The sequence below is a fragment of the Colius striatus genome, chromosome 5 (genome assembly GCF_028858725.1).
Source record: "Colius striatus isolate bColStr4 chromosome 5, bColStr4.1.hap1, whole genome shotgun sequence".
Classification (NCBI taxonomy): Eukaryota; Metazoa; Chordata; class Aves; order Coliiformes; family Coliidae; genus Colius; species Colius striatus.
Window position 1 is genome coordinate 53,049,702 of NC_084763.1, and position 23,619 is coordinate 53,073,320.

General features: G+C 35.7%; 1 protein-coding gene across 1 annotated transcript in view; it reads left to right on the plus strand.

Moving 5' to 3' along the window:
• Positions 1 to 23,619, plus strand: part of NEBL (nebulette) — a 96,379-nt gene that overhangs the window by 37,374 nt on the left and 35,386 nt on the right. The window contains 13 exon segments of the mRNA XM_061997097.1: positions 499 to 606; positions 1,333 to 1,443; positions 4,323 to 4,433; positions 6,408 to 6,518; positions 6,923 to 7,033; positions 7,316 to 7,426; positions 8,158 to 8,262; positions 11,379 to 11,471; positions 16,840 to 16,932; positions 17,401 to 17,492; positions 18,875 to 18,968; positions 21,257 to 21,361; positions 22,300 to 22,471. Of these exon segments, the coding sequence (XP_061853081.1) occupies positions 499 to 606; positions 1,333 to 1,443; positions 4,323 to 4,433; positions 6,408 to 6,518; positions 6,923 to 7,033; positions 7,316 to 7,426; positions 8,158 to 8,262; positions 11,379 to 11,471; positions 16,840 to 16,932; positions 17,401 to 17,492; positions 18,875 to 18,968; positions 21,257 to 21,361; positions 22,300 to 22,471 (1,417 nt within the window).

Here is a 23,619-nt window from a genome sequence, read left to right on the forward strand (position 1 = left end):
TTAGTAGCTGTGAGGGTAGTGTTGGTGCAAGATGTGACTCTACTGAGGCAGTAGTTTTCCTTCCCAGAGGTATAAACAGGTGTTTCAGAATGGTGCTCCTGAGCCTGAGAGACCTGTGGGGACCAAGTGTGAAACGGATTTTGTTGTTACAATAAATGTGTTGTTTAATGGAAACATGATAGGATCCTATTGAAAAGATGGCAACTCTTCCAGGCATAGTTAATTCAGCCAAAATCATGCAATTAGGTTAAGGATTGTGGTTGATGCTCCTTACTCCCACTGTCTTCAAAGTTCATTGTTTTTAGGTCTGACACTTTGTAGCAAAGGAATAAACGACTGTAGAAGTTTCCTTGTCTAGCTGCCCTACTTCTCCAGCATGTGTTCAGGAGGAGTCTTTGAAGTCAAAACCTGTAAACACTATAGCTAAAACAAGACTTGTTTCTGAAGCAATCAAATCTCACGTTCAACTGTTAACAGCGTTAATTTTCTTTTTCCTAGGTCAAGTATAAAGAAAATTATGAAAAATCTAAAGGCAGATCATTGCTGGAGTTTGTGGATACACCAATGTATCAAGTTTCAAAGGAGGCACAGAAGATGCAAAGTGAGGTCAGTGAAAATATCTGCTCAAACTAGCAAAATTTAGATCAACAGAGAAGCTAATGGTCATCTTGTAGTCAGGTTAAGAAAATGGATAAAGCTGATTGTAAAGGTTTTATAAATGGAGGATATGGTAGAATTAGTACTAAGGAGCTCTCTCTGCTATTCTCTAGCTCAGTTCTTCCTTCAAATTTGTGGTTTATTTTTCAAATGTCTTTTGGTGTTAACACTACTCAGAGAGCATCATTTAATTGAGAAGCGGTTCAAGTGGTCATCTAGATCTGAGATTACTAACTTTTTAACCTTTTCCCTTCTATTCCATCTTCAGTGAGGGAGAGTTCTCAGCTGAGAGTGAGTGCAGTTTGATTCCATTGTTTTTGCTGCGTGTCATGGAAAGTAAATGATCTTATCCTCTTGGTAGAATATTTTTTGGTGTTTATACACATTTCCTTGTGTGCCGTTTGTCCTCTCTTTTCTCTACCAAGCAAATTATTTCATTCATAGATCAGGTTAAGCATTCTCTTTGGAAATATCATACGTATGTATATTTGTCTGAATTGTGTGTGTCTTGCATAGATAACGTAGGTAATGAAATGAGTAATGCAGTTGCTTATTAATGTGATAACTAATTTATAACATGACTCATTTCTTGATCTCTTTACAGTGTTTTTTTTCCTGACATATACTTGGAAGTGCACAGGCATGTACCACTAACAGTTGTTTTTTCTTCAATAGAAAATGTATCGCAAAGATTTTGAAGAAGGGATCAAGGGAAGACCCTCAATGGATTTAGACAAGACCCCAGAGTTCTTGCATCTAAAAGAAGTCACCAATCTTCTGAAAGAGGTAGAGGTTTTCCATTTATTTTTATTGTTTTTAAGACTTAAATGAGTAATAAACAACATCACTGCAAGCCATTGGGTGCTGAGCAACTTAAAGTAAACTTAGTAGCTAAATATAAAAGTGATCTCATAAGTAAAAATTGCAGCATGTCATTTTATATTCTGACCAGTCCTGCAGTATGACTCGGTACTGTTTGAAGTTTTGTTATCAATGTAAGGAAATGAAGCTGAGCACAGCTGAACCAGAAAACCAGAGTTATATGAACAAACCCGATATCTCCATAGAAAATGGCCTGTTGGTAGGACATTCTCTTTGACGACATCAGGTTTGGAATTTGTTCCCATCCACTGTCCCCCACCCCTGAGCTCAAAAAGCCCAAATTTGGTAACCTTCCAGGCATGCTGCAAAAGACATCTGTTTGATAGGGTTTTGGAGAGGGCCTGGAGTTTGCTTTCCAGATAGATGAAGGGGTAGAAAGGAGGATTGCTGTTGGTGTCCAGATGGCAGTTTTTCCTGTTGAGTAATTATTTCAGGTTTATGATAGTCTGTTGTGTCTATATGGATGCCTCAAGCTGTGTGTAGTCACTTTAAACTAATTTAAGTTAAATAATTGTCTGTCAGTCATGTTATGGATGAAAATAAAGAAGACCAACATTTCTTAATATAGCCGTGATATTACATTATCTGCTTTAAGTAAATTTCGTTCTAAGGTGCAGGTTTTCTGTATGCTCACTGTTTCTTTAATATTTATCCAATGTTCTTCAGTTCCATGTGGATTATAAGTTAAATCACTTTCTTCCCCATAACTGAGAATCCTTCTATCTTTGATCTTTTGATATTGTTATTTAAAACTCTTTTCATGCTAGATTTTGATAGGTTGTATAGATTAGGCTTACTGTTTGACCACTTGGACAATTTAGAAGTAAATGTATCAGCAAAATTCATAGTTTGAAATACCAGAGTTGCTAGATAGCCTCTGTTTGATTTTAGACCCAACATTATCTTGTTTATATTTATTGTATTAAGAATTGATGTTTTTGCTGTGGCCCAGATGAATGAATTGAGGAAGTTAGATTTAAAAACCCTTGAACCTTGTTCCTTTCTTTGTCCTTTAAACAATCTATCCCAGCCTATGTCAGATTTCACATGGGTAAAGAAAAGATTTTATTTTGAGACATTCTTTATTATTCATCCTTTGATAAATAATTTATACCAATGAGCTTGGTTGTCAGGTAGACAAGTCTCATACTAGATCTAGCTTGTGCAGCACTGTTCTGTGCATCCATGTGCCTACTGATTAGGGAAAAATGTAAATGCTTGCATTTCATTGACTTAATCTTGCTTCATGCTGAATGGCCACAGAAGTGGTTAGTGCATGTATAGTGACAAATGGACTGTAAATGTTCTTCTTTGAAAAATTTTGGTGTAACTCCTAGTGTGACATGCATGAAGATGTTTCCTAATTCTTACCTCCCTCAAATTTTATGGCATTACTTAGGGAGTAAACCATGCTTGTAAGCCACGGGGAAAGAGTACGAGAAAATGGAAATGGTATTTTAATGCATAACTGCATGAACTTTGGATGATTTAATATCCACATTTAAGGAACAGATTCTAAACCCAGAGACTACATAGGTCAAATTAATTAATAAGTACTTTTCAGGATTCAGCAAAATGATTGAATTTCTTTATATTCAGGGACATAGCTCAGTGTTTTTGTGTGAAGGTTCATAAAACTCAATATTTTTGTGTGAAGGTTCATAATAAACTTTAGATAAAAGCTATGTGGAACAAGGAGAACCTGGAGTTACTAAAAATTGAAATATTTGTTCAATTACATTTTTTTTTAAAAGTGTCAGCTATGTTCCAGCTTGTTCTATTGACTTCCCACTATAGAAAAAACTGCAAATATTTTGCATTTTGTAACAATAAGAACTTTCTTCTTCGGAACATTTACAACTCTTTCAGAAGAGATAGCTGAATTTAATAATTCTAAATTAGCAGAAGTTGTTTGCTCCTTTTGTTGAAGGCAATGCTTCTGATGTTAAAGATAAACTTTTGTTTTGTATACAGAGGCAAAGGAGCTCACTACTGCTTATGAAATTTAATAGATGATTAGGAATAGATATAAATCGTTCCAAAGAAAATATTGTATTTAATGTTTTTCTAGTTTCCTTGCTTAAAAAAACCTAATCCAAACCAGGAGATGGGAAAAGCAATTAAAAATCCTTACAGCACTTAAGCTTCAGCAGGGTTACATCACCTCTGTAGGAGTTGGGAAGAAAAAGAACCAAATGTCCATGAGCACATCCTAATGTGCTTTAGTTTTGAGTACTCTGGAGGCTGCAGTTGCTAAATGTTGATAGATCATATCAGTGCAGTGTCTGAGTGGCACAGAAGTGATATGGTAGGAATATTGCTTCTACATAATAATTTATCAGCCACTCATTTTAAAAGGTCCTAGTACAGTGTTCAGGGTATATCCATCCTGATTGTTATGCCATTAGTGGAACACAGGTAAAAGCTGCAGCATAGCTTGTGTTGGTGTATAAAAGCAAATGCTACTGCAGTTAAAATGTCTGTAGCGAGGCAGCCGAGGTCCCTAGCAATATGCTAGTGCTGTATAGGAGAGGACTCTTTTTCAAGTGCACAACAGGAAAATACATGACTACATTAAAACCTTTCCACTTTTTCAACATTGTACCTTTGATTTTATAATTTCCAATTCCATTTTAACTCTGAAACTTGTACTTCAGCTAATTCATATTTCATAGAAATTTCAAAGTGACCCTTCATACATTTAATAAGTGGCATTTCTTTTCAAGATCTTTTGCACAATATTAAGCGGAGAAATCTCTCTCTCTCTTTTTAAAAATCCTTAGAAAGAGTATAGAAAAGATTTGGAAGAAGGGATGAAAGGAAAAGGAATGACAGTGTTTGAAGATACACCAGATTTGATTAGAGTGAAAAACGCAGCTCAAATACTAAACGAGGTATGTCATGCTAGTCAAGGTCATTGATATCAAAGAAAGTTCACTCTTTATGTTATACTCTACTGATTTTCTTTTTTCTTTTTACATAATCTGCATTGAAATACATAAATAGTGAAACTAAGGCTGTTTCTATTTTGTCTTAAGAACGTGAAAAACCAACTTACAACAGATAATTCATAGTTTCAAGCAATAAAAGATCAATGGAAATTGTTAATGAGGTCAACAGATACAGGATTTGAAACTGTATTTGTTTGCTTAGCTACTATAATAATACTGTAATGGAAAGAGTTAACTGTTAATGGACTTGAAAAGTCAATTAGATAATTCTGAGTTTTTTGAAATGTCATACCTGCTATCTGAAAATAAATATTGGTAATGACTGCCAGGCATCTTGGGAAGGTCTTTTATCCAAACTATTCTACTTGTGAAAACCTTTTCCACAAGTAGAGTTGCTCCTGATGAAATGAATTTTCTTGACCTGCAGTTCATTCAATGCAAATAAACATGGGGAGGCTTCTTCTAGAATATGTTTTTATTTTGATATTAACTGCATTGGTCTAAGTTGCTCTGGACAGTGTGTGGAAGCATGTGTGAGACCTACTTCCATAGTGAGTGAAATTGGAAATTCCTAGATCTCTGTACTGGCTCTTGAAAACCATCTTGATGAACTCATGTGCTTGAGAAGCCTGTGTGCTCAGCAGAGATGCAAGCACCAGTGCTGGCATGGCTGCAGCTCCTGGGGGTGAGCTTGCCAAGGCTGCCTGAGAAGCAGTAGTGGGGCTGGAGGGTTTGGGGAGAAAAGAGGGATAGCAAAGCTTGTGCCTGGACTTCGAGGAGTCAGTCTGTCAGAGCAATAAATATATAGATTTAATTTATTAGTTAATATATATACAGATGTCTATCTGCACACATATACACACATAGCCATAGGAACCAGAGGGAATGCCATACATAAGGCCAACCTTACAAGTGTAAACAAGTTCAGGAATATATAACTGTAACTCCCAGGACTATCTTTTCCTTGGTGTTTTACAGAGTAGAAAGCTAGGTGGAAACATCTACCATTGCACCTTCAGCAGAGAGGAATAGAGAGATGATATCTTCTCACAGATTAACTTACACTTTTTTTTTTCAAAAAATTGGCTTGAAAAGTAGAGAGTTGTTTTATCTGTTTTATTTCCACATAAGAGTGAGACGGAGATAGAAGTATTTGCTCTTGTTCTTGTAACTTCATGCTGTAAGTCATCAGGCCGTTGCATTGAATAGGATGTTTTTCTTCTTCTTTCAAATTAACATACAGCCTAAAAAAAGTTAAGAAACAGAAGTTAAAACAATATATTAAACTATATGTATTTATTTTGGAAAAAAATCTAAAACTGTCTTCCACAGTCCAACTGTAATAGGAAAGAATGATTACCTCTAGAAAGAACATTGCCCGAGAATCTTTGAATTTTTTAGTACAGAAATACAACTGTTGTATACAATAGCCCATTATTATATTTTATATCATTTACTGATGAACAAGACACATATCTTTGCTTGGATAAGCTGAATATTATTTTTTTTCCCTAGTTATTGGTGATTTATAATTTATGTATTAGGGAAAAAAGCAGCAGTCATGGATGAGTACTGCCACATGCCTCATGGCTGTGGTTCAAGAAGGACCAAGTAAATGACTAAATTACAACTTCCTGCTCTGAAAAGTCACTGGAAACAATTCTGGATGGTATGAAATTTCTAACATGTAGTCTTTTCATAGAGAAAATATTTTCTTAAAAGTAAAATGTGTTTCAATTAGGCTGGCAACCAAGTACCAGCTTATTACACTATTTTCTGACTAGCCAAACTTCCCCTTTACTTCAGAGGATAGTTGTTGCAATTTTTTTGACAGACTCTAAATCTTAAATTGTGCAAAAATCTGCCTATAAATCTCTGTCTATTGTGAATATGATGTAAGAAGTTTTATCTTCACAGAAACAATACAAGAAAGACTTGGAAACTGAAATTAAAGGAAAGGGCATGCAAGTTGGTCCAGATACTCCTGAGATAAGACGAGCCAAGAGAGCTTCAGAAATTGCAAGCATGGTCAGTACCATGATGTAAGATTTTTATTTCATAGACTGCAATAAGTAATTGTCATTGAGAATTGCAGGTGATGACCAATCTGGGCAGTAGCACCACAAATTGCACCAAGTACCTATCTGTTGAGCTGCACGGAGTTTAAATGTTCCATAATCAGTGTATGGGGGAAAGTTAAAACTTCCCAAAACTCTGATCTTTCTGTCATCTTTTACAGATGACACATGTTCCTCATGAATGATGCCTGGCCTCAGCTGTGTTTCATATCTGCAAGCCCAACTGCCTTGTTTAGCTGGGGTCAAGTGATAAACAGAGTTAGAGAGACACTAAAGCTGTACAGCCTCAGTTAAGGTGGGAATAATTTAAGAATTTGCCTTACAGACTTGTATTTCCAATACTATTCTTTGCAGAAAGAATACAAGAAAGATCTGGAGAATGAAATTAAAGGAAAAGGAATGGAAGTGGGCATGGATACCCCTGATATACAACGAGCCAAAAGGGCTTCAGAAATTGTGAGCCAGGTGAGTACAGAATAAAATTCTTAAGATTATTTTGGAAGTAAAAAACAATAAACTGTTAAAAATATAAAATCTCAAACATATTTGGGCTAGAATGAATCAGCACTGCACAATAAAATATAAACAATTTTTTTTTAGTATTTCTATTTATTTCTAAATATTTTAGTAGTATTATTTACTATTATTTAGTATTAAGGTCTGATCAGTGCTATTAGAATAGCTTTGAAGACAGCAGGTACAAATATAGTTATGTTTTGGGGTTTTTTTCCTTCTTTTTTCCTTCAGAAAGAATATAAAAAGGATCTGGAGACTGAAATTAAAGGAAAAGGAATGCAAGTTGGCCCATATACTCCTGAAATACAACGAGTCAAAAGGGCTTCAGAAATAGCAAGCCAGGTAGGCATAGTTCAAAGTCTGAATCTTTTAGTTCTGTGTAGCAATGAGTGCCTGACATACATTGCTCAAAATACTTCTGTAGCTGCTTTCATACCCATGTTAAATTCATTTATGTGTGGTAAAAAAATCTTACTGCCTGATTCTTAGTTCTATCTAGACCTGTCCTGCCATGTAAACAATTAAAGTCATCTTACTTGCTCGTCTTTTTACATTGCCTAAAGAGAAAGATAGATATATATGTATCTGTATCTCATAGAATCATAGAATGGTAGGATTGGAAGGGACCTTTAGAGATCATCTAGTCCAATCCATCACCCTCACAGTAAAATAGTTTTTTCTAATGTTTATATGGAACTTTTTGTGTTCGAGCTTCATCCCATTACCCCTTGTCCTGTTGCTAGATGCCATAGAAAAAAGTGCTGCCCCAACCTCCTGACACCTACTATTTAGATATTTGTAAATATTAACAAGATCCACCCCTCAGTCTTCTCTTTTCTAGACTAAACAGCCCTGTATCTATATATCTCTTAACAGTGAAGGGAAATGTGTATGAGAATATACCTAGGTAAACCCTATTTTCACTTTGAGACATAGTGTCAGATATACCCACACAGACAATGTTAATACTCAAGGATGTTGAGGCTTATCAGCAATAGGCACTTCTTGTTGCAGTTTGGATATTCTGTGCCTAAGAAAGCAAGAAAGAGACATTTTAAACTGTTTTTTTTCAGAAAATGTACAAAGATGAAGCAGAGAAGATGCTTTGTTATTATTCTGCTGTCCCAGACACTCCAGAGATGGAGAGAATAAGAAGTACTCAGAAAAACATCAGTTCAGTGAGTAATTGTGCTTCTTGCTTTGTTTGTGACTTTTCAGATATTTTTCAGTTTAAATAGGCTCTCTTGTGCCACAGCATGAAACTGGGAGTTCATGAGTAAACGTCCTTTGAACCATTTGCATAATTTTCCTGGCAAAAGCTGTATCACTCATGTCTTTCGGTAAAAAGCATACCCAGCTTTTCTAGGTGCGACACTGTTATTTTGAATTGCTAAACCACTTACACCACCTTGCCAAGCCACAATTATTTTTAAATGAAGGTTTTTTTTTTCTTTAGTTCTTTCTCAATCAAATCCCAGGAAGTACTTTAATTAAAAGGACAAAAATATCTAAGGCTTGTTACTCTGCATCTAATATTTTTCTTCTGTTTCCTATTGTATGTGCAGAACATCAAGATTTGTCTGTAAAATTAGAACAGTTCAGGTTTCATAAATATATCTGATGATTTTGTGTTTTACTGGAGGTATTTTATTTTATGCTAAATTTACGTTTCAGTTTATGCCTAAATGTGAGTAACAATGTTAAGATTTCTAAAATTGCCCAATTTGGGGTATGTTCAGTTCCCTTTCTGTTTTGGGCCCATTTATTCTGCTGTTTGTTATTCTGCCTTTGCTTGTAATGTAACAAAGAAGAGTAGTAAATATAACCTCTGGAACCAAAGGCTGTCCAGTTAACATTTGGTTTTTATGGCAACTATGTAGTACTAATAAAGGTAATGATTCGAGAGAAAAGAACATAAGTTACTGCAATATTTTAGTATTACCTGTCACAGATGTTGATCTCTAACTTGGAGATATTCTCAGCTTCTCTAACTCCACATGAGTACAAGGTCAATTAGTTTATCTCAAAGGTGTTCACCTGCAGCTATCCCATATGAGTGCAGCTTCACTTGAGGAGCAAGAGTCTGTGGGGATTGGAGAGAAGAAAAGTCTCTGAGGCTGCTCTAGGCAGCGATCTCTCCTGTAACATCTTCCAGCCCTTACCTGCTCTAATTCTCCCCTCAGATGAGAGCCACTTAAAGTTATATCTTTCTGATAGGAGCTGTTGACAGGCCCACTGGCCCCAGTTTTGTTTCCTGTGGTCTGTTGCCTCTTGGTTTTGAATGGTGCATGTTGTGACGGTGATTAGCACAATATCTCGTGTCACTGGCATCCTAACATGCTAGGATGAAACTCTATGTAGCAGAGGGGATCCAAGCTGGCATCTACTGATCTGCTTTCCTCTCTGCTCCAGTCTTGGATAGCTTTTCATTGAGTCCTCAGGTCAGCAGGTCTGGCAGTATGGACTCACTAATGGTTAGATACTGGGCACATAATAACATTCCACTACTTAATTAAGCCCTGCCAAGCCTCTGATGCATCTGAACCCCTTGCAGCCCTGTAGGTCAGTTTGAGATTTCAGTGCCAAGGCCAACAGTCATCCTTTTAGTGTATTAGATAATAGGAAATAAAAATATTTTGTCCTTGAGGTGATTTGTTTACTTTATTTTGTGATCCTCCTTTTCCTGTTTCTGAATTGTGTCCTTCAAATATAGGAGAGCAGTTTATAGCTGTGATTGAATTATCATTTTTTTTCTTTCTCTACATTCTAATCTTTCAGCATTCTGTTCATTTTACAATATAACATTAAGTTACTTTTTAGTAAGTTCAGATATAGCTGGGAACAGCCCTTGTGTTAAAAAAATTAACGACCCTTAATAGGCTTCTGATTTTTGAGTTTTGTCTCAAGTATTTTCCTGCCTTAAGGGACCAAAAAAATAACGTGGCTTACTCTGCAGATAAGATCAGTGCTGCTTTTAGCTCACCAGCACGTTTGGCAGATGATTTACAATAGGATATTTACTGCATAGTCATCTCTTTCATAGAAAAAATACTGACTCCAGCGTTTTTTATCACTCCTTCCTTGAAAGAGGAAAAAAGTATATTTTAGTTCAATCCAATATTTAAATCTTTCTCCCTTGTACTGACATGTTGATGCAGAAGAATTTTCAAGTTCTTACTCATAAATTATCTCTCTTCTTACATGGTAAACCAAAATTCTGAATTGTTGAAGATTTTATGAATATTTAACAATTGAATTATGAGTATAAATAATTAATTCTGCTCTAGAGTTTTTGGCAGTACTGGTCACTCTAGGTTACAGAGGACTTCAAGGAAGTAGAACTATGTCAAGAATGATATTCCACTGTTTAAAGTTTATTGGTAGGAAAACCTAAAAAAAGTTAAATAAAACTTGTTTAAGAAAGGGAGAAATTGTAAATGGTAAAGATTCACTTTACAAACTCCAGGATCAGACTTGTCTTTCAATTGCATGGTGGAATGGCAACAGCTGTGACACCAAATACTAAAGTTAAGGTTTTGCAGTGTGAATTGGTACTCTAATTTAAAAAAAAATTATAGCCGTGTGTGGAATTTGTGGAGCAGTTATTTACTGTTTCTTTCAGTAACTTTGAATGATTAGTTCTACTGATGTGCTTTATGTTTTATCCTTTATTGAAACAATTGAAATAAACATGTGTGTCTTTTCAGAAAAGAACTTTGTTTTTAGTTGCAGTCCCCAGCTTTCTGGCTTGAACCCAGAAATCAATAAATTATATGACTTGGATTGTAGCTCTGGTTTATCTGGTTATTTCATCATGAATATGTAAATTCTCTAGTTTGCTAAATTAGAAACAGTATCTGTTCACTTCTCAGAGCATTTAAAGACCTGAAGATTAAAAAAGCAATTGATATCTTGCATGTACATTCACGTTTCAATACACTGAAATGAGTAAGATTTCTCAAGCATAAAGTTAAATTTGTAAACATTGATAGATTATGATGTAAATATTAATATTATTTCCAAAGTTAAAACCATTATTACAAATACCTAAATTTTTTTGAGGTCAATCTAAAGGTTGAGAATAGATTATCCAGGCTACAGTTGAAAACAAATAGAAAGTTATTGTAGTTATTGATAATTGAACTGATTTATGAAAAATTAAAGTGTTTGCTTTCTTAGCAACATTTTCAGTCAGACCAATTTGGAACTTGGATAATTGCCCATCCTTTTTATGAGAACTTGTAGTTACATTGCTAACAGTCTCATAATTGCTTTTTCTTTTGGGGAAATGAAGGTGTTTTATAAGAAGGAAGTGGGAGCTGGCACGGCTGTAAAAGAGACTCCAGAGATTGAAAGAGTAAAGAAAAATCAACAGAATATTAGTTCGGTAAGTGTTACTAATATTAATTATTCTCGTGTGAGTTAATGGTAGTCAATTTCTTTTCCATCTTGTTTACTAAAAATTCTATATTTTCATATTGCACATTTAATTCAAATATGACTCCACTAGATTTTGGATATAGAGCTCCATTCTGATAGAGTCATTGCTCCACTCTAGTGTAGTTCTTCTCTGTCCAAAGGCAGAGGTTCAAATGGAAGCATGATGAAAAATAGGAAAAAAAATTAACTAAATATTTGAGGAAAGAGTTTTGTTTCTCACTCTTGAAAGACATGAAATGTATTTCTTGAAATGACAGATTGAACAGCAATTATAATTTCCAATTAAAAAAAATCTTACCAGCAAGATAAGAAAGTAAGTCTGTAAATTTCTTGTAGAGTCCTTATTTATTACATGGAGATTGGTACAGTTTGGCCTTCAAAAATGGAAATTATATGTCTAGACTCAAGCTATGTGAAAAGGTCTAGTTTCTGCCTCTCTACATGCTGTTGACAAGATCTGTGGAGCTGATGAAACTGGTTCTGAATTGATGTTGTTTATCTATGGATACCCAATGTCTTTGGCACTTTAATGGATAACTAAAAATAAAACATCAAAATGAGAGTTTCTGACAAATAGAACATACCCTTCTGATAAATACATGGCAAAACTTGGAAAAAAGTGAAAAAGTGACTGCCAAGCAGGAAAAAACTTGTAGCTGTGTTGCTCACTTGTTTGGAATTTTTGATGTGGAGTCGTTGAGGACCATTTTTCTGTTGTGACATGACTTTCTTGATGATTAGATGTTCTTTCAAAGATAAATTTAAAAAGTAATGCATAGACATGACGCTAGATTGTGTTTAAATATTAATTAGAAGTTCAATTGAGGGACTCCAGACATCTCTTCTAGAATTTCCTTGCTTACTGAGAACAGTTAAATACTATATTTCCCACCAAAATTAGGTCAGGTAGGAAATTTCCATAACATTTTTAAAAACTCATATTTTCCTTGGAATTTTTTCTGTTCCATCATCACTTTTTATCGTGTTATTTTGGGTCACAGTGTAATTTGAAGATTCAGTGCAAACCATCATGTGTTGTGAGTCCTGAAATAGTGTTCCTGATTGAGAAGCTGTAGGTTTTCTTGATTTGAAGGTGTGGTGGTTGTTTTTTTGGGGATTTGATTTGTTTTTTTTCCCCCATGCTGTGCAATTATGGTTTTGGGTTTTTTTTAGCCAGATTTGTACTCGTGTTCTAGAAACAAAATCCTACTCTGTTACCTATTTTATTTTCCATTTACCACAGACATAGACTTAGGAGTATTCTCAATACCTTTCAAAGCGAAATGGGAAAACAGTGTAAAATGCTTTTGCTGTTTTAGAAATCCTAAACAACGAGGAGAATGGATCCGTGGTGAAAGGTGGATTAGTATGGTTATAAATAGACTTGAACAAAAGCATATAAAGAGAAACACAAAATGTCTTAGTGGTTTAGTGGCATGATATGAGTAGGATGGCCTTTACCTTGCTTGTCTGTGCATAGAGTTAATATTTTACAAAAGGTGTTTTATTCTATGTAGTGTACTTGAGATTACTTAAGTTTTTTTACAGTATTTATTAAAACTGTAAAATCACAGAATGGTAGGGGTTGGAAGGAACCTCTAGAGATCAGATAGTCCAACCCCCTGCTAAACCAGGTTCACCTCAAACATGAATGTGTCCAGACGGGTTGTGAAAACCTCCAGAGAAAGAAACTCCAGTCTCCCTGGGCAGCCTGTGCCAAGGCTGCCTCATCCTCATGTTTGAGTGAAACTTTCTGTGTTTCAGCTTGTACCTGGTACCCCTTGTCCTGTAACTGACCACTACAAAAAAAAGACTGGCCCCATCCTCTTGCTGCTTGCCTTTTAGGTATTTATAAGTGTTGATAAGGTTCTCTCTGTCTCCTTCAGGCTAAACAGCCCCAGGGCTCTCAGCCTGTCCTCATAAAAGAGCTGTTCCAATCCCCTCATCATTTTGGTAGTCCTGGATTCTCTCCAGAGGTTCTTTATCATTCCTGAACTGGGGAGCCTAAAACTGGACACAGGACTCCAGATAAGACCTCACCAGCACAGAGTAGAGGGGGAGGAGAACCTCCCTCGACCTGCTGGCCACACTGTTCTTGTGGTACCCCAAGATGCCATTGGCCATGAGGGCACATTACTGACTCATATTGAAATGGAAATGATATTGTGTAATTTAGAGGAGTCCCAAAGGAAGGGTAAATTACAGTTTTGTGTCCATTAGATTTAAACATTTTACACATACCTTTGAATTTAGCCAGGAGGACTTAGGACAGCTTTAAAACTATTTGCTGAGCTAAATGAAGCTATGGAATATGAAGTACATCTGCAGTGCAAAAAATTCCATAACACCAAACCAAAATAACACCCACTGAACAACTAAACCATACAAAAACGTCAATTGCATCATTTTCTGAACGTGATCAGATTCCTCCAGATGACATATGTTGTGAGACAAAAATGAGAGTCATCTGTTTTCAGGTCCTAAAAAACAAGTTGGTGACAGCCAAGAGGGTTGAGCTCCTTTCACCTGTTGTGATGATTGATTTGGAAGAGTCTCCTAAATAAATGGAGCCAAAATCTCCCAGAATTTTAAAAGTAAACATCAGACCCATGTAACTGAATCTGAATTGAGGAGCTACAAATAACTAAGGAGTTGCTAAAAAAACCCCACCTGTTTATCTTGAGGGACAAGGAGGGCTGGACACAGTATTGGGAAGAGGGCTTTTGGGGGAAGATTGTAATTATGTTTTTGTTAGTGTGAAATACATGAGGAAACTCCTGTGATATATCAGACAACACCACAAAGCTAAGGTCTGATGAAAAATGGACGTTTTGAAGCATTTTAAGGACTAATAGCACTGCCAATTCTTAAGCTTACCTAATAGTCTCTATTAAAAGATGTTTTTTTTTCCCCAGTGGTTTAGTACTTCTGCCAGTCCTAAACTGTCTGGGCTGAAATTTTCCATTCTTGAACTGTGCTTTGGGCTGGTTTTGCTTTATTTATTTATTTATTTATAAATTTCAGTGAAAGAAGCTTCCAAGTATGAGCTTAGAGAAAAACAACTTGTTTTGTCTGTGTTAAAAACTTTGGCACTCCTCAGAAGTACCATGTCATAGAGTTGAAAATTATCTACTGAGTGACTTTTGATCTGATGGATATGGGGTAAAAAGAGGCCAGGGATGAGAAATTGAAAGTGTAGAAGGGCTTGGTCAAAATGGACAGGCTAAATGTGAGGAAAGATGATCAGGATGATGTGCTCCTGTGCATACGTGTGTCTTGCCAGAAGAGCTGTAACAGAATCCAAGGTTATTTACATTCATCACTGCCTCACTGTCAGGGGTCTTAAGGTGAAGACACATGAAGGAATGTACATTTGTAGTTTGTTAAATCATGAGAAATTGCCTCCCCAAGAGGTACTTTTAGGGTATGTTATTACGGTCACTAAACCAATACTCAAAAGCAAGAACCTGCCAGGCTGCCCAGAGGGATTGTGGAGTCTCCTTCCTTGGAGGTCTTCAAGACCCACCTGGACATGTTCCTATGTGACCTAATCTAGGTGAACCTTCTTCTGCAGGCATGTTGGACTAGATGATCTCTAAAGGTCACTTCCAACCCTACCATTCTATGAATCTTACCTGAATTTAAGTCCCTGTGTCTAGATCTGATGTTCTGTTGTCAAAGTATATGATTTCATACTTTGCCATGGAGGTGAACCTGCTCTGGTTTTTCAATTTGCAGACCACAATTCAATGGGAATTCTCATTTGAATGCAGATGCTGTATAATCCCATGGTTCAAAAAATTGTTTAGCCATATCAGTTGTTACTTGTCTGTGCTGTCTAGTAAAATTAGTACTTCTTGTCACAATTCCATTTTCCCTCATTTTACAGCAAAATTAGTGAATTAAAGTGTTTAAAAAAACTCAGATGCTTTAGCAAGGAGCAAGGTAGAAAAAGAAGAAATCAGTAATTCTGTCATCAAAGCAGGACCTTATATCAGCTAAAGAAATGACCATCAGTCATGATCCACATGCAGACTACTCACTGGGTAAAGGTCATTGATTATGTGTAACTAGTGAGGCAGAATTCTCAACAAAAACAGCTTTTGGTAATAGATAAAGAAGATTATAAAGAACTTAGGAAGAAAAATAATGAAGTAGTATAAAATATATTGAAAGCTGTATATGCAGTGTATTTGTACAAGGGGCAAAACTGAGGATGCATTTAAGTTGTGTTGCCTTCTGATTTTTTTTTGTCTTTTATTTTGCATCCTTAAAATGTATTTAATAGAAGCTTTGTACACCTCATGAATACAAAATTGTACTGATTAATTCATTATGCTGTTACCTTATTCTTGAAGTACTTTTTCTTCCTTCAGCCTTGCTAATGAAAAATGTTTCCAACTATTATGTGTCACTTCACAAAAATATTCAAAATTGTGTATGATTTTGCTGTTTTATTACCTTTAAAAAGAAAGCATGTCATATCACTGTAAAGGGTGACATGGTCTACAAGTATTGCTTATTTCATGGTGGCATAAGAGATTAGAAGTTGAAAGTGCTGAATAGTGGACAGATATTTAATAGAGACAGTAAGATAAAGGCAATGCACAGATTTGTCCAAGATGACTCATTTGGGTAGCATATGGAAAAACGGAGACTGTAATGTCTTTCTTTTTAGTGTTGTATCCACTTAACCTTCCAATTCTTTCTCATTAAGCTGAATTTCGATTTTGAAACATATGGTGTATAACTGAATAAATTCTAGCTCTGTGGATCTTTTAAATTCTGGAGTCTGCCCTATCAACCATAGTGCAGTTTAGAAGAGATTGCGTTTATGTAATCTGCACTCTGCATTCTCCCTGATGTGTCTGTTGTGTTTTTAGAGAACGTAAATGAGACTTTGAAGTCGCTCATTCTCTTCAGAACACATTTGTGAAATGTTTGGTTTCTGAAATGAACTGGTGGACTTCATAGAAAGATAATAGCAAGACCAGGTCATTGTCAGACTGATGCAGATCTCCAAGTTCTATACGCAATATCTCAATTATTCTGAAGATAGCCACAGTCACGTCATATGTTACTCCTACTGTAAGAGTTTTAGAATACTAGGCTTATTACATGAACTCTCTACTGCACTGTGTCAAACCAATATACCTTGGAGACAACCTATTTCAGAAATTAAATACTATTCCTATTCAGGTCTATAGTGTTGATAGGTGTGGTCTAGCTGAGCTGTGTGTGTAACAGTTTATTGTGTTTAAGTGCTGTCTGTATGTTCTTTAAATTGCTAATATTTTGTAATATTTATTGTGCAGATTAAATACAAGGAGGAAATTCAGCATGCAACAACTATTTCTGATCCACCTGAGCTAAGGAGAGTTAAGGAAAATCAGAAGAATATTAGCAACGTGTGTCCCATTTTCATTGCTTGCACACTTTTCTCTGCTGTGTTAAATGTGTTTTTGCCTCAGTGAATGTCAGTGGTGTTTGTGCTAGTTCCTGCTTGTCCACAAAGACTAATTCAGTTAATTAATGGTAGAACTCCTTAGCCTTGCAGTTTGATTAACATTGAATCATAGAATTGATTATGTTGGAAAAGACTTATAGGATTATCGAGGCCAACCATTAACCTAGCACTGCCTTGTCCACCACTAAACCTTAAGTGAAGTATTCCTGTTGAACTATCGATTGTCTGTGTCTGAAATAGAAGAACTGCAAGTGGGTGAGTACCAAGTATCATGTGGAAAGATGTGGAATTTTAGTATTAACTACTGGTATTTTTCATCCAATTGCAGTGTGATTTTTTTTTAATGATGTCTCTGTTTTATATCTGCTCCTTGGAAGTCTCTGTTCATGTCTTCTGCAATGTTTGTTAGGTTCAGTACAAAGAACAGCTCTGCAAAGCTACACCTGTGAGTGTCACCCCCGAGATTGAAAGAGCCAAGAGGAATCAGGAGAACGTCAGCATGGGAAGTTGCTCTCATTTAATCAGTTGTATAATTTGTGGGTGCAAAGGATGAGTACAAATTTCTGGCTACAGAAGCTGCTGTGACTTTTCTTTGGTTAGGTGTAGGCTCAGAAATGGTGTTACTTGAAAACTGCCTTTTAGGAAGCAATTGTAGGAAGCTATTGCTTCATTTGGGAAATCGCTTGTGAAGCATCACATATTAAATGAAAGAAATGGCTGCACTGTTTTGAAATGGTACTCTTCTGTTGTATATTTGCAGGAAATGTCAGATTTTAATTTTAAAGGAATATCCTTTTCTAGCTTTTATTCTTTTCATTTTTTTTTTCTTTGCTTTGAAAAAAAAATGGCTAGAGTTGTACTCTAACTCCAGCTCTCTCACTTGTCTCTTTCTGGTTCCTTAGTAACCTTCCTATGAGAGTGTAGTATTTAGTGGTTGACCTAACCACTAGAATGTCATACTATTTGCAGGAGCACAGGGAAGAAGGTAAGAGCTCTTGGAGGATGCTGTTGCTTTCCTGCATTGCTAAAGCTGTTAGTGAGTCTTTGAGACATCAGCCATTCTTCTCACTGGGAATGGCCATCAGCAGCTCTATTTCATGTGGGTACAAAGAGCCGCAGTGTTTCTCTGACTTTTTTTTGCCATGTTCCTCAAAGCAATATAGAGTTACAATTTTCAAGAAGACTGTCCCTCTGACTTAAATATATGCTATTTATTCCTGGATTTTGTTGATATCTCTCTCTCTCTTAAAATGCACACTGTTCAAACAAGCGATTTTTACAATTGATTCAAGCTGATCTGTGTATTTGTTCTCCTTACATTGTTGTTTAACTTTCAACAGTTTTTGTATTGTGCAGATTTCATTGAAAAGATTAAATTCTCTTTCAGATTACTGCAATAGCTTTGGGTGAAGATTCTTTAATTTCAGAGATTTCTAGAAGCATCAAGTCTTGAATAATCATTTTATCTTTACAAATTTCAGTTTGCAAGTTTAATCCATTTAGTAGTTTACAGCTGTTTTTATAAGATGTTAATTTTTAACTTGGAATATGTTGATGTGGGCAGACCAAAACTATGTTGTGTGGCTTACCCTAGTACACATACAAGATATTTCTCTATACTGCCAAAGACCAGTGTGGTAAATGTCAAGATCCGTGCATATAGGTGTATATATCCACACAAATACATTAATAAGAACAGTGTGCAGAAAGAAATCAAAGTTATGCTTCAAAACCCAAGTTTTATAAGCTTTAATAAACATCAAATGCATTTTAGCTTTTCAATTGTTTCCTGGATGACCTTTTAAGTCATACATTTTAATGTAATACAATGTGATATTGCTTTAGCTGAATTAGTGTGTGCCATTTTATTCTGTCAAATAATAGGTTCACTACAGAGAGCAGCCTGGAAAAGCTACTGCTGTGAGTATCACTCCTGAGATAGAGAGAGTCAAGAAGAATCAAGACAATATCAGCTCGGCAAGTTGTTTAAATCTTTTTGTCATTTAGATTTTCAGTTATTGTAGGAATAAAACAAGCATATACCTTTGCATTTAGATTTGATGTGTCAAATGAATCCAACTGCATCATCCACTGATAGACTTTTTTTTTTTTATCCTTTGAGTACATGCACTGCACATATGTGCAACAAAAATATCCAGACTTGCCTTATTATTCTTGCAAAAAAAAAATGCAGCTTTGTTGGCACCAGTATTTTTCAAGGAGAGAGTCAGTAGAGGTCAGTTGTCCTTTCAAGAATCTTGCTGACTTGTTACCAAGTTTTATTTACTAGCTTGCAGAAGAAAATTAAAGAAGGAAGGAAGTTAGCATTTAGTGTTAGTACAAATTTCTTTTTTTCAATGATATAGTCATCCATTCCACTCTGTGACTTGCCACCTACGTTAGAGCAGAGTAGTCCTAAATAGATCTAAAACACTACAGAGGAAAAGATTGTATTTTTCTTGCCTTTTATAAGACTTAGCCTTTATTTCTTTTTAGTATGTCACACAGTACTGTAAGAAGCAGCAGACAGTTCTAATAAGAAACAAGGAAGAAGTCAAAACAGGATAGTGAAGTAAAGGACCAGACTAGTTACATTACAGCCTGTGTCCTCAACACTGAAACATCAGTGACAAAGCCCCTGCAGATGGTAAACAGAACAGTTTTCATGCAGAGCTGTCTCAAGGTGGCAGAAGAGAATTAATAGTAGAGATTAAGAATGTAGTGGAGGGAGGAAAAATAAGATAGGTTGGGTTTTTCAGAGGATTCCTCTAAGGACGAAGGAACAGCATTGACCTTATAACTATATACATCTTAAATATGTTCTTAAAATGCTCATGTATGTTTGCCAAAGTCAGTTAGTTTTGAGATGTATGGTTTAAAATGAGAGGGAAGCTTGCTAATAGTTCTAGACTTTAAATAATATTTTTAGTTCTGAAAACTAAGCTTTTTTTCCCCCCAAGTGACTCCACTTAATTTCTCAAGATTTACAGGGATAAGCACTGCTCTATGTTAATGAACAGCAGGTGAAACCCAAACTATGTCAACTGTAAGAATTCTGTCCAGAAAATGCCTTCTATTCAAAAGCAGATGTAGCTGAACATATATGTTAAGAAAATTTATTGTTTAATTAAGAAGCATTTGAAGAACATCAAGTACCATATATTTCTGTTTCTCTGTACATTGTTTCAAACTTACCAATGGAATCTAGACACCAAGGCTCATCTTTTCATGGGTATGTTGTGCTTAGCTAATATGTAATTTTAAGGAGGTTTAGACAATTTCAGTGCTTGATTTCTCTCATTAAAAATTCATGTTGAAATAATTTGCACAACTGATTTGAGAGATAATAGTTTGGGTGTGAGTGTAGGTAAATCTCAAATATTTACTAACACTCAGTGCCCAGGTTACAAAAGCAATGTAGAAGCTAAGAGTATTAGTAGAAGAATCCAACCAGCTGGAAGAAACTGTAAGAGTACTCACTCTAGAACCAAAGAAGTAGGATCAAGTACTTTTGCTGTTTTAGAATTTTGAATGTGTATGTTATTTTGACCCTCTCCCTTTTTTAAAGATAATGAGCCTTGTATTTTTACAGGTCTGTAAAATGCCACAAAGCAAGCTAATTAGGAGAAATCTGGCATAGGAGATTCTGTACTTACTAATGCACAAAACACAGAGCCCAAATTTTCTCTTGGAAAACAACATTTTCAGCTGTGTCCAACACATTTTGCTTTTGTGCTGCTAGCAAAGACTAGCTGTCAAATAGGTGGAAGAGGGCTGCCAAAAGACTAATCTGTAAGAGCTGAATTCCCTGGAGACCCAGGATTTCTTAGCTAATCCCAACCTGGAAGCAAACTGAGGAGAAGATGTGGGTCTATCTGGGTAATAAGAAAGTAGTTTATCATCATCACTGCAAATTTGTTTTAAAGATGTCAAAGTCAAAATGGTACTTTCTTCTTATTTATCATCCTTTTCAGTGATAATTGAATTATTTTCACTTATGTCATTTAAACAGTAAAGAATTTCAGCTTTCAAGTCAATATTAAGTGATTGATGGAATAAATGTGCCCTTTGGCCTTATCAGTATACTAACTCATCTGTATCTTCTGTCTGAAATAAGTGTACTGACTAGAAAGTAAGCATAAAGAAAGAAACAAGGACAACTGGACATTGTGCTTTGGAATAGATACCTTTGCATGGTGTGATTCTCATTGTCCTTTCTACTGAAAACAAAAACTTCATGTGTGCTGTTGTTGCTGTTTTTGCAGGTCAAGTACAGCAGTGATCAGAGGCAGATGAAAGGTAGACGTAGTGTGCTTCTAGACACCCCTGAGCTAAGGCATGTCAAAGAAACACAAAACATCATCTCAATGGTAGGGTATTTTCTTCCTCTAGCTATACTAAGGAATGGCACTTGACTTCCACTGGATTTTACCATCCATTAATATAGGTAACTGATCAAACTCTGCTCAGCTGTGGAAGGAATGTTTTCTTATGCCTGTTGAGGGAGTGTTTGCTAACTGCATATGACTGTAATGAACATTTTCAAATTACTAATAAACGGTTTTCTAACAGCTAAGTGTCTCTTCTTTTATTGTTGTTTTTTTTTCCTTTAAAAAAGTACACACTTCATTTGAGCATCACACAGTTTGGCTGGATTAGGTGACACACTTCACCTTGTGCCTGTGCACGTTCCTGGTTTCTGTGTGACTTGTTCTTGGAATGAGCTGTTTTGTGTGCATTTGCTTGTGTGAGAATGTTTGTCAATTTAATTCTTTGATGATTAAGACTATTTAGAAAGTAAATATTCATAATCAGGGATACTACTTCATAACTCTTACTAATACTGGTTTTGTTCCAACACTTGGTTGTATAACAATTTCTACCTTAATGTTATTTGATTTATTTTTACTTTTTTAAAGCAAGCTGATTAGAATAACTGCAGTTCTTCCTAAAAACCTGTGTTGAAAGCCAGCTGGCATAAACTAAAACAAGAGAGCACCTTTTGTATGAAACTCTGCATGTAATCAAAATTCTCAGTGAATAAAAATACTAAAGTTCTTTAGAACTGTTACTGGTGGAACATTTTGTGCTGACAGATGTAGTTGTCTACATCAGTAGAGAGCTATCCTATGTTAGAGAAAAAGGGGATAAACCAGATGACCACCTGAGGTCTTTTCCTGTCCTATGTGACTATAAGATCATGCTTTGCACCTTAAATTAATGCCTCATAAAACAAGCACATATGCATTCTTGCAGGGAATGACTATTTCTGTTATGGAATAAATATGTAATTTCAATTTTTTCCTAGGTAAAATACCATGAAGATTTTGAGAAGACAAAGGGAAGAGGCTTCACCCCAGTGGTAGATGATCCTGTAACAGAGCGGGTGCGGAAAAACACCCAAATTGTGAGTGATGCAGCATATAAAGGTGTGCATCCACATATTGTTGAGATGGATAGAAGACCTGGAATTATTGTTGGTAAGTTGTCAAATACTGTTGCTACTGAAAACACTGTGGGGAAGATGAAAGCCTCTACTCGTGTTCTCCATTACAGCTGAGAAGAGGTGCTCCCAGATTTCGTTTTTACTCCTGGTATGAAACCTGTTTTGAACTATTAGTTCAATGCCAGCTTCTAGTGAAGCAGTAATGGGGATGAACAGGAGGTACATTATTTGCTGTGTAATTTTTTCAAATATGCATATTCATTGCTATTACTTTGAGTTTTGACTCTTCAAGAAAGGTGGAAATAACTGCAATAGTCTTTGTTTTGAACAGAGAGAAATTATTAAAGTTGTGATTCTGAAAGATTTCAATGTTTAAATGTTGCAGGCCAGTTGGATATTTCCCCTTCTGTCAGTCAGCAGTTTCACCAGAGCTGCACATGCTCCATTTACCTCTTGTTTTAAAATTTCACACATCTTTCAGAATATCTCAAGCTGTAATTCATTAGCTACTCATTAGATCTCTGGTAAGCCAGTGTTGAGAAGTGATCTTCTACAAGGTGGTCCAAGATAAGACCAGGTATTCAGGGGGTAGAGTACAGATTGTTTTTTTTATGTAGTGACAGAGTATTGCATTAAGATGTCACTTGGGATATTTGTAATAAACATGATTTCAAAATCAAAATGGATATTTGAAATCTCCTAAAAGTTAGTGAGTCTGCTATGGAAAAGGAAATGGTAGCCTGACACTTTCATTTTTTGATCCTTTTCTTTTGGTGTGTCATTTTTCTGTTGTGATTTTTTTGTTTGTTTGGTTTTTATGTTTTACAACAGTATAGACCTCAGAGGATCTACATGCAGAAAAACATTCTGACATAGCACTCTAAAATCCTTCCTACATAGTAATAATAGCAAGAGTTGACTTTAAGTCTGCTTCTGAAAAACCAAATTGCAGGTCAAATGGACTAATAGGTGGGTCATGTAGTCCATTCTCCTGCCTAAAACAAGGTTAATTATATCTATGTTATTCCTGGCAGATGCTTCTTCATCTGTTTCCTTAAAGTCTCCAAATGAGTCTCCACTACATAAAGAGTTTTTCTGTCCTGTTTTTGTAGCTGTCTTTTCCATGTCTGTAGCTACTTATGTCAGAAGGGATTTCTTGAAACTGAGTGTTTAGAGAGCTCT